The sequence below is a fragment of the Gallinula chloropus genome, assembly GCF_964237585.1.
Source record: "Gallinula chloropus genome assembly, chromosome: 17".
NCBI lineage: Eukaryota > Metazoa > Chordata > Aves > Gruiformes > Rallidae > Gallinula > Gallinula chloropus.
The window spans coordinates 355803-376086 of NC_140102.1; the positions used below are offsets into that span (position 1 = coordinate 355803).

General features: G+C 52.2%; 1 protein-coding gene across 2 annotated transcripts in view; it reads left to right on the plus strand.

Annotated features, from left to right (window-relative positions):
- TTC28 (tetratricopeptide repeat domain 28) overlaps positions 1-20284 on the plus strand; it is a gene marked incomplete at its 5' end in the record, with an annotated part of 132361 nt that overhangs the window by 76442 nt on the left and 35635 nt on the right. For both annotated transcript variants that reach the window (XM_084271932.1, XM_084271933.1), the window contains 2 exons: positions 958-1230; positions 2177-2307. In XM_084271932.1, coding sequence (XP_084128058.1) covers positions 958-1230; positions 2177-2307 — 404 coding nt within the window. The remainder of the gene's footprint in view (positions 1-957; positions 1231-2176; positions 2308-20284) is intronic.

A 20284-nucleotide genomic window follows, 5' to 3' on the forward strand; every position in this document is an offset into this window, starting at 1 on the left:
GTTGATGTTGTTCTGGTCCCCTTTGAGAGAGCTTGCTGTCTAGGACAGGCAGAGGTCTCTCTGGGTGTTGTCCATGGCTAAACCGTCCCTTGTAACTTGATTCCACCAGGATAATGGTGATTTGAAGCCTTGGATAGACTGGTATGAATTATTTCTGCCCTCTTGTGCCTGCATTTCATCCCAGGCTCTAACTGGGTGTTGGTAACTGTTTGTATATTGAGGGAAGTGTTAAAATCCTCTTTTGTTGCTGCTTATACACTTGGGGATTTTAGAGAGGCAGAAATGATGAACACAGGGAGCAAGGGACTTTAAGGTTGCTGTGGTAGTGTTGATTCAGGTGAGGACATCTTGGTCATCTAATTCTAAAGTCCTGTTTATTGACATCCTTATTGAAACGTTCAGCCAAGATGTGTTAGCACCTGAGTTATGCCAACAGTTAGACCACTTGTAAGTAGTCTGGCAGGTCCAGTGCTGTCATTCTGCAGGAGCACGTTTCCTGCAGAATAAAGAACAGCTTCTTTCCTCAGTTTGTCACCTCTTTTGGCACACATTGTGTGCTGTGGTATCTGGACAGGCACAGATTTGCAGATGTTCAGCTGAAAGTGCTGAAGAACTGCAAACTGCAGTGGCCTGTTTCCAGCTTCCTACAGAACGGTGCAGGTGGTTTCTGTATCCTTCTGCCATTAGTCCAGTCATCAGAGCTCAGCATGAGACTGCTCTGCATTCTCCAGCTGTCTTCTTGAAGTACTGTCTGCAAGGAAAACATCAGCTTGCTAGTTGGTCTGTGGGGAAGTACTAGATGCTAGATGATGCATTGGAGCATTCCTGTAATAAATCTTGGTTTGGTCAGTCTGGACCTTAAATTGTGTTACCAAAACTGAAGATGGGCTGTGAAGGTGATTTCTAGATGCAGATAACTTGGTTTGAGTAACTTTGCCTTTGTGTTTTGTATTTCAGAGTCCCTGGAGCCCACCTATCAACAACTGCAGAAGATGAAGTTGGACAAGAGCCCCTTTGTTGTGGTGTCTGTCATTGGCCAGGAGCTGCTGACTGCAGGCCACCATGGGGCTTCGGTGGTGGTGCTGGAGGCTGCCCTGAAGATCGGCACTTGCAGCCTGAAGCTGCGGGGATCGGTGTTCTCTGCACTGAGCAGTGCCTACTGGTCCCTTGGGAACACAGAGAAAAGCACTGGATACATGCAGCAGGACTTGGATGTAGCCAAGACTTTAGGTGAGAGTTCTTTTGCTCACTCCAGTGATTGGTGCAGTGGAAGAAGCTACTAGCTGTAGTAATGGTCAGCACCTCTGCGTAACGCTCAGGTTTTGGTGGAATTCCAGAAGCTGCTAAATCAAATCTGAAACTTCTGAAGTGTTGCAAACCACAGGCACTGCAGCCCTGTTGGGGTGTGAGGGAGCAGGTGTCGGTGAGTGTGCTAAGGCTTTTCAGGGTGGGAACTCCTCTTACCCCTCCTGCAGGCTTGGGCTCAAAACCTGAAATGGTTTTTCAGGAGTTCGGTGGAAAAAGGTACTTTGAGCTTCTGAGGCAGTGCCAGGGAAGAACAGATCAGGAGTGAGACAATGGGTGAACAAGAGGATTTAAAAAATAAAGAGACTGGAAAAATGCCTCTCCTGTACTATATATACATATCCTGCACAACACTGAGAGCATTCGGGGTGCTGCGGGAGGGGAGACTGTACGGCATAACCTTGAGAGGTGGAGAAGAGCGAGAGGACTCTAGCTGGGAGAGCTCCCTGAAAGTATGGGGACTGCTGTCCTGAAGACAGGAGTAGATGTGCTTTGTGGCTGAGCTGAGCTGTGCTGTGTAATTGCTTTCTGGAGAAAGCTGGCATACTCCTTGTTTGTCTTAAGCCTGGGCTGTTGACTGACTTTCACAAACAAATTTCTGACATCAGGCAAGGAATGAACATTGAAGAATGGGAAATTGCCAAGTGTTTGGCCAGAGAAGAAGTTAAAACAATTCTAAAAATAAGGTTGATGGCTGTTGTGGAAGTTGGTGTAGGCCAGCGCAGAGGGGAGTGTCAGCTGTGTATTGAACATAAGGATGAGTTTGTTCTGATGCTGGAGCATCATTGGTACAGCATGTTCTGGTCTTTCTGCTGCGTGGTTCCAGTGATGCCTTCATTAGCTAACCTTTGTTCTCCTTGCATTGACCCAGGTGACCAGACGGGAGAATGCCGAGCTCACGGCAACCTGGGCTCCGCATTCTTCTCCAAGGGAAACTACCGGGAGGCCCTGACTAACCACAGACACCAGCTGGTGCTGGCCATGAAGCTCAAGGACAGAGAGGTAGGAAGCCTATTGAATAGACTGAACTGGGAGTCAGCACTGTCTGAGTTTCTAGAGAGAGATGAACATGTCAGGAAGCCTTGTCTGTCTGCCCTGTTGCTCTGAGAACTGGGAAGCTGTGTGATTTCTCTTCCCAGCCGTTCACTGGCCATTTGCTCAGGAAGTGGCACCAGTGGACACAGTGTGTGAGTGCAGGTGGCAGGTGTTTGGTTTGTACACCTCACCTGCCTCTGTGTCCATGTGGCTCTGAGCACATCCTTCTGCTGCCCTCTCCCTTCCCGTCCGTTTTGCTCTCAGTTTGTGGGCTCTGGGGGCAGAAGCTGCTGCTGAGTAGGTGTCAGTACAACCTCTGCAGCGGAGCCCGGCTGTCAGCAGCTCCTGTTTACCGTACTGCTACCGACTGGAACTCAGTGAGGGTGCATCCTGTGCTGTGCCTTTGCCAGGTGAGCCAGCTCCCATCCTGAACACTCACAAAAAATGCACTTTGTTTAAAAAGTGGTGAAGAGAAAAGGAATCCCTGCAAACCTGGAAATAGGGTGTGGTGTCAGGCCTGGGGGTTGCTTGGACTGGATGCGATTTGCCTTGACCACTTACCACTGAGCTCTGGAGGTAACAGGCTGGGCTCCCTGCCAGTGCAGGGAAGTGTGCTGCGTGGCCTGGAGCGTCTGTCCTGAGAGATTCCTGCCCAGAGTTCACTGTAAGGACAGAAGCATCATTCTAGTGCCAGTTACAGGTACAAAAGCTGTTTCCCCCCTCTCTGGGTGGGCGAAAATGGAGGGTTTGGGGATTGTGTGGCATGTGAAGGGGGTGACTAGAGGCAGCAGGGGAGGTGTCAACTCATGTAAATAACCAAGTAGTTTTGAGATCATCTGGGGAGAACTAGGAGAAGAACTGGGCAAGATCTGTTTCCCACTGATAGGTCGTGGAAAAGACCCATTTGAATTAGCTAAGTGGCTACTGAAGTGTTACTTTACAATTTAAATACCAAGTAAGCCTTGGAGAGGTGTGTCTTTCAGTAGGCTGTGGAAGGACTGTGGCAGGGGGAGGGAGCTGCTAGACATTTTGGTGATGATTTTACCAGCTGAAAAACCTCCTGAATCACCCCCGATTCCCTCGCTTCTCCTCATGCAGAGCAGAGAAGCTGTTGCTCGTCATTGTTTGTTTTTATAGCTTTTTGATCAGGGGTCCCTGCTCCTGCCTTGAGGCTGATCCATGTAGCTGCTGCTCTGCAGTATCCCCAGTGTGGGTGGGGGCTGCGGGCCCCTCTCCCTGCTGGCCCGAGGCCCCCCCAGTGCCTTTGGGCTGCTGGTCTGAACACGTCCCAAGCTCTCTCTGGGAGGAATCTGGGGAAGGAAGGCCAGTGGCCAGGGCTCCTGGCGTCTGACACATCTGGGCGCGTAATTAGGAGCTGCTGGCGGCAAGGGAGCGCTCGGTGCGGCGGGCAGGCCGAGCGCCTGGATTCCCTGCAGGATGTAACCACAGGAAATGAGCCGGGCGCGCTCTGATGACATCACCGACCGCAGCGCTTCCTCCCTCGCAGCGCTGTTTGTCTTGGCCGCTTCGCCGGCGTCCGGACGCTGCGGATGCTGTGACGCTGCAGCAGAGCTGATGTGATCCCACCGGAGGGGCACTGGGTGTGCGGCTGTCAGGAGGTAATCGTTCTACCTCCAGCCGCACGGAGAACTGGCGCCCTTTGTAGGGAGCCTGCTGCCCCGGGAGCAGCGCCGGCTCTGAGCCTGCTGCGGCCAGGCTCCGTGCCGGGGCTTCTGCTGGGGCACGGGGAGGGTCAGGCCGTGGCACTCGGACCTGCCCTGCCCCTCGCGAGCCTGGGGACAGCAGGCTGTCAGCTGAGAGGGGAATTGGAGTCTGTGGGACGGGCTGGAGAGTTGAAAAGTCTGTCTCCCTGGCACAGGGAGCCTGTGCAGCCCCTGTTACGAGCACCGTGTCACCGCACCCCGGCCGTATGTCCAGACGGGTCTGCTCTGTGCACGGAGCCCGGAAACGTTCAGGCAGCTTTCTGGTACTTGTGCCCAGAGGAAGGAGGAGCAGAAGTATCTGGGGTTTGGCATGCCTCTCTCCTCTCCAAGAGAGACCCTGGGGCATTGAACGCATTTGTGGCTTTGGTCAGTGCAGAGGGAGAGGGCTGGTTCTTAGCAGGGAGCTGTAATGGGCACGTGAAGCAGCCATCGGTGTCATTCTGATACTTTCCATCGTGCTACATGCTGGGTTGGATTTTTTGACCAGCTGCACTGACTGGTCAAGAAATTCAGATGAGCTAATTCTGTGAGATCATTCCTAAAAGAATTACCAGGCTAAAAAGTACAGTTGATGGAGGAAACTAGAAATCATAAGGGACTCTGGCTGTCTTTCCATGCATTCTTTGGTTCCTGTGGAGCTTTGCAGATGGTCACTGTGGTCAGCAGGGCACCATCCTAAAGGGGTGACAACAGAAGGGAGATGCAGTGGGAGAGGGGAGAGTAGGCAGGACCACTTAGAAAGATGGTGACCATTCTTCTGATGGAGGTGAGAGTAGGCATTCAGCTCTCAGATTGTTTAGATGCAGTTGATGAGGAAACAGCAGCACAGCTCAGTCATCTGTCATCTCTCTGCAGAGGTGACACAGAGCAGATTCTGTTGTGGGCTGCATTGGCTGCTGCAGACCCTGGGAATGGGCTCAAGGTGAGAATCCCCGAGGTCCTACACCCGTGTCCTGTGCAGACAGCCCCGTGTGCTTCGGCTGTGGCAGTGTGGGTGTCTCTGAGCTGGGTCTTTACAGCCCCTGGTGGGTGGCACAGAGTCTGACTCTACCTCCCTGAGGGACAGAGTGCTGCACGGCTCCTGTGGACACGGAGCAGCCACGGGGACCGGTCCTGGGGGGCTACAGCTCTGCGCACGTGTGTGCCTTGGGGAGCTTGTCTTCGGGCAGATCCATTAGCACTGGCTCTGTCAGAGACCCACTTAATTCGTGCACAGAACTGGAAATAAAATGCTCTTAGGCTGGTGGGCCCCTGGGTACAGGCTTGTCTTTTCCTTGCTTGTTCAGAGCCAGCTGCAGGCTGTTGGAGTTTAAGCACTGCTGTCCTGAGGTCATGGCATGCTGTCTGGCACGGGTGTTGGTGCTTCAGAACAGGGATGCGAGCATCACAGGGAAGAATTTTTGTTTTCCTGGCTGCTTGCAGAGGCACAGGCAGAGTTACAGCCCTGCCTGGCACCACCAGCAACCCCAGGTTTGCGACACATTCCATACTTTCTGTGCTATAGTGTCAGTGCACATTGGCTGCTGTTAAGGTGCTGAGGAAAATAGCTGCTGGCAGCTTGGCTGCTGCTCTGTTCAGCTCTTACGTAGTGCCCGTGGAAGGGCTGGGAGTTTTACCAAGTGAGGTTCCCTAACCCTGCAGCCCAGGTACTCCTGCCATGCAGGAAGACGAGTGGCAGGTTGTGTTGACAGGGAAGACTGGCATTATGCTGTGTCAGCTCATTGTCTTTATCCCAGCACAGAGTCTGGCTCTGATGAGCATCAGGAGCTTGCAGCCTGTGAGCTTTTCTCCAGAGAGGACTCAGTCCTGCCGTGACACTGGTGCAGGGCTGCTGACAGAAGACTTCTCAGTCTGCCAGCCAGCAGCACAGCAGGGAGGTCTGCTCTGCCAAGGCTGAGAGCACTCAGGATTAAATGCACAGGACAGGGCTCACCTCTGGGAGCATGGTGAGGGACTAAGGACCGAGGGTCTCTCCACTGAAAGCTGTGAATAAATCAAACTGATGCTTTGTAGAAGGAGATGGTGGGGCAGAAAATCAGACTCAGCAATTATTTAAAGTCTGGATGGAAGATAAACTCCAGTGAATTCTAGGAACCAGTGAGCTCTTAGAGTCTGAAATGAAATGTGACAGCTTCCAGTGGCTAGGAAGCTGGTCTCCTGTATCCCTCTTCTTGTCTCCAGCTGCTCCACAGGGTGCAGTCTGGCATGATGGTTTCTGCAGGGCCGGAGTGCCAGGGCAGAGCTGGCAGCGGGTGATCTCTCGGGATGTGTTTGGCTGCTGGGAAGAACCTGGCTCCTTCCAGAGCATTTCATTTGGAAAAGTACTGCTTGAGAGAAGGTTTTGAAGCTGCAAGGGCTGACGAGCAGAAATGGAAGGGGAAAGGAGAACTCTGGAGCCCTTCTGTGGGTTCTGTGTCCAAACCCTGATGGGCTGTGCTTGAATCCTGTCTCCAGAGGCCACCGATGCCACAGGGGCTCCGCAATGTGATAGCTCCCCTCTCTCCTGGGCTGTCGGACGCCTTCTATTACAGCCCCACAGTCAGAAATAGCAGGGCAGGGAGGCAAAATCACAAACTAACCATAATAAAATTAATGCTTATGTAAAAGCATGTTGCCAGCGCTGGCTGAGCTTTTGGGAAGGGTGGTGCTGCCAGGAAGGCGCTGGGTGTTGGCAGCTCCTGTGTGTCGGCTGGACAGCAATTCTGGAGCTGAACTGCCTTGTTGTTGAAGCTGAACTGGCTTGTTGGGGGAGGAAACAGAAGGTGCCAGGTGAGGAAGAACCCTCCCCACGGCTGGGGTGATGATGCATCTGCTCGGCTCCAGCCATGCAGGGAGCGTGACTGCAGGAAGGGCTGTGGGGCCCAGGGGACAGACTGATGGACTTTGGCAGTGCCAGCTTGCCCCTGTGTGGAGTCAGGATGCCCAGCAGCTTGCAGCAATCATTCTTGGCCTGATTTTAAAGGAGTTTCCCCCCACATCCCCTCTAGAAGACGGTGTTTCTGGAAGGAATAGGTGCAGACCTGGCTCGGGCTCGGTGCCCATTACAGACGGTCACTGGCACGTGGGTGCCTCCCTGAGCTGGTGTGGCCCCAAGAACTGTCTGCAGCAGGTGGGTGAGCTCAGTACCCAGGCTGGTGAACTAGACCTCACTGTACCAGGGTGTTTCTTTGAAGCAGTGGCACTGTGAGGCGCAGTTCCTGTTGGGGCAGCTTCAGCAGGTTATTTTCTGGAAGGTTGAGTATTCCCAGGAAATGGGGATGATGAAGATGACCCTTAGATCTGGGGAGCTCAGTGGCTGAGAAAAAGGTGTGTATTAAGCAGACTTTGTTGGGTGTACTGTGCCACCTTCCTCTTGCATATGTATCTGTGACGGTTCTTGTGGGGTGGGGGAAACATCAGAACACAGGAATTTCCATTGTAGAGAAAAGCCATGGGCTGGGAGCCCAGGAGGCTCCGGAAACCTGCCAGGTGCTGCCCTTCCTGCTGCAGGGGGCACGGCCACGGAGCTGGCTGCAAGGAGAGCCTGTGCTGCAGCAGAGGACTGTCATGGTGGAGGCTGTCAGGGATAACTGGCTGCTGTGCATCCCGTGAGGAGGAGTGGCAGAGAAATACAACTGCAGTGACAGACCCAGGGGCTGGGTTCAGCTGGGAATTTGCAGATCCTGCAGCTGTCTGGATGTACTTTGTGTGCAGCTCAGCCGCTGGTGGTTAGTTTGGGTTTGCAGTTCTAGTAGTTCTTCCTAGTCCCCTTGAAAGCATTCCCGAGCCAGCAGTGAAACATGGCATAAAGCTCCTACATTTTGCAAACTACAGCTACTTACTGTCAGGCTGTGCAAGTCAGAGATCAGATTTCACTTTCTTACTTCCAGAAGGAGATGCAGAAGGACAGATAGTCATTCCTTTCTACTTAAATCTGTAAATTCTGTAAAGCCAAGGTTTTCTGCCCCTTCCTGAAGGGAAGGGGAAATGCTTTCCAGGTGTCCTTCCTGCTCTGCTTTGTCTGCACAAACCACATCTTCAGTAAATAGCAAAGCTGGGAGTATTTAGCCTGTTGCCTGAACTCCTCATGTGTGTTAAGGTGTGGGGCAAAAGAACATTTGTTCTTCCCGTGTTCCTTGCCAGTCCTTTTACAAATAACCTGTTTGCTGAGCTGGATGAGGAGGAGGCTGGCACACAGTCTGAGCTAGTGGCACAGCCACCCTCAAGGAGAGACTTTGTTCTTCCTCACATGAACCCATGGGGCTGCTGGAGTGCGCTGCGCCTCGCCTGCTCCGAGCTGCCAGCGCCCAAAGCTGGTCACCCTCTGCACTGAGCTGGATGGCTCCAAGGAAACGTGTCAGGGCAGCATCAGCTCTGGCTCCTGCTTCAGCAAGGTGTGTGTGTGTCCCCAGCTGAACTTCCTTCTGGATGAATGGCCCTAGAGCTTGTCCAGAGCACGGAGTGCCTCCCTGGCTACCTGCCTGTATCCCGTCCTGGCCCAGAGTGAGTTCTGCGTTTGGACTGTGCTGGCAGCCACGGGGCTCCTGCCAGAGATGAAATTGTGACTGTGCTTCAGCTCCACGGGTCGCTGTGCTTGCCGTGGTGCTGCAGATTGGGCTGGAGGTGGGAACCTGGGCAGCCCTTCCTCTCTGGAGAGCCCGGCACAGGGCCTGTCGGCGCGCTGCGAGCTCATCGGAACACGTGCAGCTGATAGCTGTGGGACAGGTTCCCCTCCTGGTTACCTTGTCAGGCAACCAAAGGCCTCCTGCAGCTCTGTAGACTTCCCTCAGGTTCAGGCTGCTGCAGCCCACCACTGAGGAGGGCCTGGAGTAGAGATCCACTCATCAGTGAGCACAGCTTTTCCTCACTGCAGTGCCAGTGCCTGAGCAAGCAGCCAGCACATTTACACAGTGGGTCTGTTGTTCTTCAGTGTCTGTATTGCTTGTGATCTGTGTTTTCTAACATAAACGTTCAGTTACGTGATGAACAGCTGTTAATTGTGTCTTGGGGCTGATTCAGACTCCACTAATGAGTTGTGTGGCACTTCTGTCTGTGGCTCTGGGATGTAGTGAACTGCTGACAAGTGTCTTGCTGTATGTGCTGTGTTTGTGTGGAGAGCAACCAGAGAAAAGCATGATCCAGTAAAGAGGTATAGTGGGGACCATCAGGCAGCCAGAAGCATTAGCCCTTTGCTTCCAGAGGGGATGGAGAACCTTCCTGTCCCTTACCTGTGCGTGCTGGAGAGATGTGTAGATGGTGGTGGCAGCTTGTTTGTTGTTACTGGTTCAGCCAGATCTGAGCTCTCTTCTGCGGCATCACAGTGCCCTGTGCTCCTGGCTTGCCCTGGACAACAGCCTGGCTGTAGTCCCGTAGTCCCTCTTTCTTGCATGTGCTGTGGGATGGGTGGGTCTGTTTCTGCCCCATTCCACTGCCCTGTCACAGCCCAAGGTTCAGGTGAATGAAACTTGGTGCCTGCATGTGATCTTTTTTACTGCAATTGTTGGTAGTTTTCGAGGGAGTTTGAGAATCATAGAATCATCATAGAATCATCATAGAATCATCATAGAATCATCATAGAATCTTAGGGGCTGGAAGGGACCTCGAGAGATCATCGGGTCCAACCCCCCTGCCAAAGCAGGCTCAAAAACTGAAGCAGTGAGGTGAGGACTCCTCTGGTTAGCAAACGTGTGCTTGGAAATCTGATTCATATTAGGCCTTGATTTCTGTAGCACGTCTTTGGGAAAATAGAAAGCACACCCAGATCTTCCATACTGCACAGTGAAACAGGCGCTTCCCGTGTCTGCCTGTTCTTTCTGAGCAGCATCTGAACTCCTGCCAAGAAACCCCTTCTGTTTATCCTTCTGCTCGTGTGTCGTTCATTGCTTGGGTGCACAGCAGTGGGCTGGGAGCTGCTCCTATTCTATGCAGAATGCAGCTTTCCACGGGTTAGTGTTTGTGGTGGTGATCTGCCATGTCATGTGCGTGGCTGTGAGGTGCTTTAAAATGCAGTTTCTCACAGGGTCAGCTTTGTTTCCCTCTCCCTGGAAGCCCTGCAGTGATCTCCTGGTCACTCGGTTCCTCATTTGTGCTTCATTATCATCGGTTTCAGATGGAGTGCTGAGCATCCCAGGCATTTATGAGCTGCAGCCTGCGGACGCCCACGGCCGCTCCCTGCCCTGGCCTTTGTGTGGGTCTGGGCCATGAGCAGGGATGGACTCTGCAGAATGGAAACATCTGAAGGGCTCGGGACCACAGTTATCTTGTTATGTTTGCAAACAGTCTGGAAAATGAGGACAGGATATAAATACCTCACAAATGAGCACTGGAAAGAGTCTTCAGGCTAAAGCAATTTGTCATGCATGAAAACACTGACTGAGATGTGAGGAACGGGCTGCGGAGGCGGGGAGTAGGGGAGTAGTGCTTGCTGCAGTGAGAGACAGGCTGTGCAGAGAGAGAGCAGAGAAGGTATTTGTTTCTGTGCTTCTTCCTCTTCTGTTGTGAAGCCACTGCTTCAAAGTAACTTACTAGTTGTCTGCCAGAACTGGATTTTCTGCTGCCTGTGGCAACATGAGCAGGGAAGACCAAGAGGAAGGCATGTCTTATTTCTTACAGCTTTATTACATCCAAGGGGAGTTCTGGAAGTAAGGGACAGGCCAAGAAGGCTTTGTTAATTGGTCAGGTTAATGGTTAATGCAGCCACTGCTAACAGAAGTGCAGGAGTGGCCAGCGTAGGCAGTGAGCACTTCTGTGTTAAACAGCAGAGAGCTTTTGCTGCTGGAGCTTTTTCAAGAGAAGGTAGTGGAAACAATGTGAGAGCTTTTGGTGAGAACTTAGTGTCTCACTGATACCATGAGAACATCAAGAGATCCCAGCCCGTGGTGTCAGCACTGTGTGTATGTACGTATTGCAGATGGTAACTCTGCAGGAGTGTCCTCCTCCTCGTGTGTAAAAACCCTGGTGTCTTACCCAGAAGGTGTGGGTGACTGTGGTGCATCTGTATGCATTAGTGCAGGGGGGTACCTCTCCGTTCCTGTTTCTCCATTTATGCCTTCTGGTTTCCTCTGGAGTTCTTTGAGGGGATTTTTGAAGTCCTGGAGGTACTTTCAAGAAATTGAAACAAGCTGGTTTTTGATTCAGTCTCTGCGTAAGAAACAGCCTTCTAAATCCCATGACACTTCACACAGGATTTACAAACAACAGAGTGGATGATCAGACTGCTACCCACTCAGGCAAGAGACTGCTCCCAGTCCCTGCTCCCCAAAGTGGTGAGACCAGCATCAGTTCTTGGATCTCACTGGGAAATGACCCACAGAAACCAGAACCTGGGAAAAAGATCAGGTCCTGTCAGTGCAGGGCTGGATACTTGAAGAAAGAAAGGATCACTTTTCCTGTGCAAGTTGCTGTCTAGTCTGAGCCCTTGCACAAAACCTAGCATCACAGAGCTTTCTTGCTTGAACTCAAGCTGGTTTTACATGTACTTCTGTTATTACCAGGGGTGGAAGCTGCCAGGAGTCGCTCAGTGTGGAGCTTCATCCTCAGTCTCCCAGCACTGTGCCGTCAGAAATGGGTACAGTCCAGATGCACTGGTGGGTGGGTTGGCAGAAGGTTCCTGGCTGGCAGCTGAAGTGGTGGAGGTGCCCAGCAGGATTTCCAGGGATCAGCCAGGCTGGAAGGAGAGGAAGGGGGCTCCACAGGGCATCCCAGCACATGAGGAACTCCCTGGGGCTTGAGCATTCTTTGTTTCCTGAGACCCATCGCCTTTGCACCACGAGCAGTATTGTCATCCTCAGGACCATGCAGGACCAAAGAGTTTCCTTGCTTTACCAGGACTGGTGCTGCTGCTTTCCCAGCTTCTTGAGGAGGCTTTTGCTGATCCTGGTCCACGTCTGCCAGGATCGTTGCTGGTTTTGTACTAGACTTGAGGGTAATCTGATCTATGGAACTGAAACCTCAACGCTGGGCACTTGATAGGAGGACCTGGCTAAGCAGGTCGGGGTAGCAGCTGCTGAACCCCATTGCCAAGGCCTGCTGAAGAAGGGGTGGGAAGCAGCCAGCACAGAGTTGGGTGAGACTGAAGCAGATTGGTTTTCCAGATTTCCTAACAGGACGGAAGCTTTATTTTTACACCCACTGCCCTTGAAGTCTCAGATATTGTGAGTTCAGCTGAAAGAGAACTTGTGAGAGGTTTGACTCAGTCTGCAGAATGTCTTTCTGGACACTTTGCAGCATTTTTAGTTCACTGCAGTTCCTTGGCCCAAATGTTTGGCTCTGGGCATACAGCGTTGCAGCATACACTTTCCAGTCCATGTTCTTCCCCTGTATACTTGCACTTCAAAGTCCTGGTCTCTGATTTACCACCAGCACGAAACCCTCATTAAAAAGCTCACTGCTGTCCTTTGCCTTGTTGAGTTCAGCCTCTCATTGCAGACAGAAGCCCTGTTTCATTAGGGAGCCAGGACAAACCGCCTCGTACCCCGGAAGAAGGCTGAGTACCGGTGGCTCAGAAGGCACTTGGCACATGAGTTCGTTTGGGGATTCTGGGTCTTCAGGGCACCAGTGCTGCATCACTGGGCTGAATTACCTGTGTGGGTGAGAGGATGAGTTCAGTCATGAGAGCAGCCGCAGCACTTGAACATCAAATGTCTGGACTTGTGTGAGGCAGCGTAAATTCGCTGCCTTTATCCTCTGCAGCTCTCTGCAGAGCAAGGCACCGTGGCTGGGTTCATGCAGGGCTGTCCGGTTCAGATGTGATCAGCTGGGCAGAACAAAAGGAACTCTGACCAGTGCAGGAAATTTGGGAATGTGCTGAAAGGCCATATGCTGTGTTTGGTTTGGACTTGTGACTCAAAAGGGAAATGTAATACTTCCTGAGGATCTCCTTTAAATGTCCCCACTTGACCTCCCCAGCACACAGATTTTTCGCTGGAAGAAGTGCAGTCTTCTGGTTCTACTTACCTCACAGTGTCTGCAGAACCTGCTGCTCCACAGAGCCTGTTCCTGGCTGCAGTAAGAGAAACGAAGCAGAAAACGTATGTAGGAGCTGCAGCTGGGGGAGCAGTGCTCTGTGGGCTTTCAGAAGGCCACCTCAGCCAGGGCTTCCCTGTGTGGACTTCCCAGTGCAGTGGCAGCCAGCTTTGAGTGAGAGCAGTGTTCAGGCTGGCACAGGTCAGCAGAGCCAGAGGTTTCTTTGCTGCACAAAGCGCTTCAGGTGCTGAGGGATCCGAGTTTGTAACATGCTGACTTTGGCCATGGATCACTCCTCAGTGTCACCATCTTGGAGAAGCTTGTATTTTTGAATGAGGACATCTTTTCTTACAGCATCAGTAAAAGTCAGCCATCCTCCCCATAGTGACTTCACACAGGGGCCTTTTAGACCATGTCCAGAGAGCTGCCAAGGTTTGGCTTCTTGGGATAAAGATACTTGAGCCCCAGGTGATGCTTAGGCATGCTGCTGAGGTCTGACTTCCCACACTGAAGCGTGAGGATTGGGTGCTGTGGAGCCCGGCTCCCCCAGGCACCCAGCCAGCACACTGTGAGCGGCACTGTGCCCTTCAGGGCGAGTGACAAGCAGTTTTGCTCTTAGGAAATAGGTATCAGTGTAGGATAGTTGCCACTTCTGCTTTCCAGCAGAACCTGCCAGCTTGGTCAGGAATATTTGCAGTTCTCCAGGGGAGTAGCTGGGGTTTGGTTTGCTGGGTTTTCCAGGCAGAGCTACACATGTGTCTCCTAAATGATAATGGAGGAGATTGAGTGGATGGATTGTCCACTGCAGCGGGGTTATTGACCTCCAAGTGAGCAGCTGGAAGTCAGGGATCCCTGTGAAGCCTTTGGTTTCAGGACAATGACTGGCTGAATAACCTGTCAGTGGAGCTGTGGTGCTGTTCAGATTTGCCTGGATTCGCATAATTGGTGTGATTTTTCTGCTGTGAAACAGGAGGAACGATCAGTCCTCTAGGACGTTGTCATTTCCCTGAACAAGTAAGGAAAGGAGGGCTGGGAGAGGGTTGTCAGCACAGTGCCTGGCAGCCTCTGTCATCAGCAGCAAGTCCTTGACTCCTGCAGAGCTATGGATTTAATCATCAATGAAGAGGGCACTGCAGCGCTCTCCTCCTGCTGTATTTGTTGAGTCTTTGTATTGTGTCATTAATGCCTCGTTACTGCCTTCCAGTTTGCAGTAGTTACAAAGTTCATTCCAGACACTCAGATGCTGGAGCTTCTGTTCCTTGGCTTTGCTGAATTTGGGGTTAGCTTTTTGGTGGTTGTAATGTGAAAGACCAAGACCAACGAACAGTAAATTGGATGTGACAGGGGTATTGATTCCAGTGTATTGTATTTTTTTCCTCAGGAAATAATTACCTAAAAGCAAATCTGTTTCTCCTTTCTGTGTGCAGATAACGTGCAGGAAGAGAACAATACCTGCTGCTTCCTTTCTTATTTTCAAAACCATGCCACACAAAGGAAGAAAGCTGTGTGTGTTACTGGCATGTCTGCCTCGCCTGTGAGGGAGGAGGGAAGGGCAGCTGGGGCAGCGATGGGCACCTGCTCTGGGTACCACACTTCTGTTAGTGGATCAGGCAGTAGATGTCAGAGCAAGTTGTGGGATCCCAGTGGATTCTGAGGAAATGATAAAGGGGCTGAGTAGAAGTGGAGGTAACACACAGTTTGCAGCCAGTGGATCGTTTTGGTAGGTCCTGAGAGTACTCATCACCCCCCTGGCACAGCAGTTAGCCCATATCTATAAACCAGACAGAGCTTATGTGTTTGCATACTGGAAGAGCTTACATGCTTCTCTTTAGCTCTCTGATGGCTCTACAGAAATGTTACACTGATGTAAGATGTGGTGAGGTTTATTCTTCATAGTGTAGCCAGCAGGATTCATCCTGTTAACACTTTGGGATTTACTGTGTGTCCCTTCCCCTCACCACCCCCAAAATCCCCTCAGTGGAGAAAATCCTTGCTTGCATTCAAGAGCAGGAGGGTGCATGTGAGAGTGCATGCTGCTGCTTGGAAAGAGCTGCTGCTTGTCCTGAGTACAGCTGTTATGGATATGCATGGCTGATCTTTTGGGTGCAGCTCCACTGCCCGTGTTGGATCCGGCACTGCTGCTACCACCTGCCTGGAGGGAGAATGGGAGTGGAGAGAGACAGCATGTCAGCATAGGCTGCAGTTGGGCTTTTGAATTTCACAGATGCTCAGCCCATGCCAGTTATTTCCCCATCCTGGCTGGAAAAGCTCAGCTTGATCAATCCTAATTGGTGGTTGTGTTCAGGGATTAAGGGCACCTTAGAGTGAGATGCCAGGCAGAGCGCTTCACCTTACCCACACAGAATACTACACAGTATTATCACTCAAGGAGGCTGTGCAGTCAGTTCAAGAATTGTTTAACATAATTGGGGAAAGACCGTTCTCTGGCAAGGGTGAAATCTAAGAAACTCATCTCTCCGAGTCACCAGGTCCCTATTAGTTGCCATTCAGTGATGTACATCTGCTTGAAATCAGACTCTTTACCTTATCCAGCTGAAAAACCTAAGCTGGCTGTTGCTCCCAAGAAAGAGAGAGCAATTAGAAACCTTTTTCAGAACTCCCTTCTGTGCCTCAGCTCAGTGGCAGAAGAATCTGCTTTCTATTAAAGTGATAAATTGTGTAATTGGAGGTGTAAGCAACCCCCGCTGTAAAATTTGTCTTTGTCAGATATATAAAGCATTGATTTTCCTTTGTTTGCTGATGCAAAACCCCACTGGCACAAAGCTGCAGCCTCCTGTCACCCTCTTACCTACTGGGATTTGTGCTAGCACAGCCGCTGCTGGCCTGGCACTGTCCCTGCCACGCCTGGACTCTCCTGCCTGTGGGCATACCCCCACCCTCTTGGCCCAGCGTGTGAGCCACTTCCCAGTGGATCCTGTTGTGCAAAGGGTTTTAAGTGTATGGTGATGAATTTCTCTTCTGGAACCCTATTAGTAACCCCTGCAGTGAGTCGTTGGTGTCCCCAGCAGCTGCAGTCACCAGGCTGTCCCTAAGCACTGCTTCAGTGTCGGGCTCCGCAGTGTTTCCACTGATTGCCCCCAGAGCACACAGACAGTGCTGATGTTTGTCTTGCTGGTGAAGAGGTGCTGCAGCAGCCAGCCCAGGGAAGCCAGAAGTGGGCTCTGCTCATGTGGGCTCCAAGGCGTTGAGAAGTGCTCCCTTGGGAGCACCTGGTTTGGAGCAAAGTGGGGAGCATTGGTGGGAAGGCTGTGACAGAAGGTCCAGTGCCCTTCCTGCTTTTGTCTACATTTATCTTCGTTTTCCATTTCTCTTTTTGCATCTTCCTACTTACTTTTCTGCTCCTCTTGTCCTCCCACATCTGGCCCCGATGACGTGTAACCCAAGTCTTTTTGCGTGCCCTGAGGATGGTTGCCAAGCTGGTGCCCTTCATGTCTTTCCTGTGAGCCTGGAAAGCCTTCGTGTCTTTGCAGTTGAGCAAAGGAATTGTGAGCCCTGAGAATGAACATTACCAGCCACACAGATTTCCTTTGCTATGATCCACTTCCCAGTCTAGGAAACCTGCACATTTCCTCCCCTGTACAGCACGAGCTGTCTCTGCATCTGGCAAGTTTCTCTTACACACACAAAGTCCGAGATCTGCTGCTTTCCCTTTTGCCTCTTTTCCCCAGCCACAACCCATTAACATCATCTGAGTCTCTGTCTAGGTGGCTCTTTGCCATAGCTCATCTTACTCAGCAATCTGCACACAAACACGTCCATTTCTTCCCCGCAGCCCCAGGAGACACCAATTCTCACTGACTCCTTGTTTTCCAGAAAGACTTTCTGTTCCCTTCCTGGTTGTATTGGGGGTGCTGCTGGTGGGGGTTGCCTGGCTTCAGGGTCGATGGGAGCAGCTGCACCAGTTCTGTCAGTGGCCTCATGCTGGTTTTAGCTGGGCCCAGCAAAGGCCTGATGGCTGGTTCTGCGCCCCAGCGAGCGCGTTGCCCGCTGGCAGGATGCAGGGAGCAGGATGCACCTTGCAGCCTGTGACGGGCCCCACACGGGGCTCGTGCAGGATGAGGTTGCAGCTGGCGCGATGCTGAGTGTGTAGGACTCCTGGTGGAGCGCTGTGTAACAGTGGGCTACAGCTCAGGGCAAAAGCATTCGTATGGGATATGCAGCAGCCTCAAAACAGCCCCCTCAGACCCTCTGTGAGATAAGAGCCTTTCCTCAGCAGTGTCAGGCAAAAACTTACTTCACTGGGCTGCTCCAGCACCTGGCCGGGGCCAACTGTCCCTGTGCCAGGGCGAGTCTGAGCAGGACGGAGCAGGGCCCCTCCCAGCCCTGCAGGGGCTGTGTATGGGGTGTATGTCCGGCCTGCACAGCGAGGAGGCTCTGGGACCTCTGCCAGCACGGCCTGCAGCAGCGAGGAGCCGCGCTGGGAGTCCAGGCCCCTGCCCGAGCTGTGCTGCCCTGTTGGGCACCCAGCTGGATGCCCATTACCAGGTGATGTGGAGCATCCCAGCAGGAGGAGTGAGGTGGAGGCGGCAGTGTGGCTGTGCAGAGGTCACTGCTGGAGGCGGTGCAGCTGTGGTTCCTGACGTTCTGTGCCCTGTGCTGAAGATGAGCCACCCCTGCCTCGCTGTCCTGCAGGAAGCCTGTCTGTCTGTCTGGCCAGCCTGTTTCCAACTGGAGACCCCATGTCTCTAGTGCTGCCAGCGTGAACTGGTGTTGGCTTCCTCGTCCCAAAAGGGGTAATTTCTCCTTCCATGTGTACCTGTGCTTCTCCAGAGGCAGTGGGCCATTTATTTCTGGGATTTAGTTGGTTTTCACACCACCTCTGGTGCTTGCTGTTGGAGAAATACCTCCCAAGCCCACGAAACCATTTAATCATGTGTCAGTGTGTTCAGGAGCTTTGTCCCCAGCCTGGCACTAGGGTGTGTTAGTCTTAGAGAAGGCACTGGTAGTGTGAAACCCAGTGCTGTTCTTGCCATCTGTGGGACTGAGCCCAGGGCTTCCCTGTCCCACTGCTGTGTGCGGTGGTACCGTGGCCTTGCAGGGATGCTGCAGGGCTTCCGAAGGGTGACTGCTGCTCTTGTGTTGTCCCTTGTGCTGAATGAAGTTCATCAGCAACGCAGTGAAAATGAGACATTTTGAATCCTGGCAGCTCTTCTGTTATAATTAAGCTGCCTGAAAGGATGCCTCAGGGAGAACAAATGCAGTTTGGCTGTTTACGGGGCTGGCCACGTGAGAGCTTCCTTAACTTTACTGTCTTAAGACCGATAAATTGTGTTTAATAGTTCATCTGTCACCTCAAGCTCTTCTATCAGAGAAGATGGTTTCCCTATTAATTTGAATCAGCAGAGTCTATTTGCAGTTTCTCAGTGTGGAAATAGTACTCTGTTAATGCTGCTGATCACACAAATAATCTGTCCCCTGTGCTATCAGCCTCTGGCTTTGGCCCACAGATCCTTCTGACTTGGCATTATTTTTCCAGTCATGATGTAATTTTAGTAAAAATAACCTTCAGGAAGGTCTGTCTTTAACGGTCTGAAGTTGGGTCAGGGTGAGGCTTAGATTGGGGATTAGCAAAACTTCCTTCCCTGGAAGAGTGGCCAGGCATTGGAGCAGGCTGCCCAGAGCGGTGGAGTCACCATCCTTGAGGTGTTCAGAGCACTTGTAGCCGTGGTGCTGTGGGACGTGGTTTAGTTGACATGGTGGTATTGGACAGGTGGTTGGACTCGATGATCTGAGAGGTCTTTTCCAACCTTAAAGATTCAGCGATTCCCAGGTGTGCAGAGCAAGGGGCTCCCTTTCCACAGCTCGTCTTGCATTTTCCAGGCAGTAGGCTGGTGTCCATGTCAGTGGTGTTGCACCAGAGCCCTTCTCCAGCGCCGTGGGGTTCAGATTTTGGAGACAGCTGTTTGGCATGACCTGTGAGGTGCTTTCAGTTGCTCCACTTGCATTTACCATATGGAATCCTGTTTCATGGGAGAGCTTTCAGTGTTGTGCCTAGGCATATCACACCCAGAAAGGTGAGCCTGCTTCCTTCTTAAACAAACAGTGCAGGGACCAGCTGCATTGGAGGGACATCCGAGTCACAGCAGAATAAACCAGAACGCCACACAGGTCTCTGGTGGTTGAGCTCAAAGGAAGAACACGAGGAGCACACCTTGTGTCCCAGCACTGGAACGGCTCAGGGAGCCCTGCCTGCTTAGGGCCTCTTCTCCCCATCACACCACTCAGTGCAGAGACTGGCTTGTTAATAGGAAGTTTGAACAGATAACTGGGGAGCCCAGAATCCTCCGCATGAACGGGCTGCTGGCCTCAGGGTGTGCTGGGAGCACAGGCAAGAATCAGGAAAGAGTGAGCCTTGCCTTTTCGTTGGTAGGATTGACTCGTGGCATTTCAGATAGCAAAGACAAGTGTCCTGAGATGCTGTGTCACCATCTCGGGTGGAGGGGTGGGCTGGATGGTTCCTGAGCTAGGGTGCTAGGGAGGGCTGAGGCTGATCTCTGCAGTCGCTCGCCCTGACTGATGCTTTCTGGAGGTTTGGAGAAATGGCTGTTGTGGAACTGGGTCACGGCAGCAGCTGGGTAGCAAAGGAAACACGTGTGCAGGGACCGTGGTGTCTTGGGGTCAGGACTTTGGAGTGAACAGCCATGCTGTGGCAGCAGACGTGCCTTTAGGCAGAAGGAGCATGTCCCTGCTCCTGGCTCCTTGCCCTGCTCTCTGGCTGCGCCTGCTCTGGCTCTGCCAGGTGGAAGGAAGGTCGGTGTCCTGGCAGATGCAGTGGGCAAAAGAGTCTCATTCTCAGATAATCTGTCTTGTTGCAGCTGTTGTTCGGTGGTAAGAACAGTCTTCTAAAATAGCTGTATTTATTGAAGCTGTCCCTGGGGACAGAGGCTCCAGCTGCTGAAATGCTGTTGTCTTTGCTGCAGTCCCAAGGTTGATGGGGGCTCAGAAACATAGGATGTTGTGCTAGAAGGACCCTGATGCTGCACTGTAAGAACGGTGCTCTTTGCAGCACGATGTGTTGGGCCCAGCAGAGGTACGAGAAGGTGCTGACTGCACCCTGGCCAGTGGCATTGCAAGATAAGCAGCAGAGGCATCTCCCTTCTCCCAGTCAAGTGCTGGCTCCAGGTTTTCCAGCAGCAGATATTCAACAGCTGCTTGCCCTGGACAGAAGAGTCTGCAGGGACCCCAGAGTGGCTCAGTCTGCAACACGGTTATGTCAGGTTGCATGTTCTGCTGCTGGTCTCTGGCAGTGCTTTGAC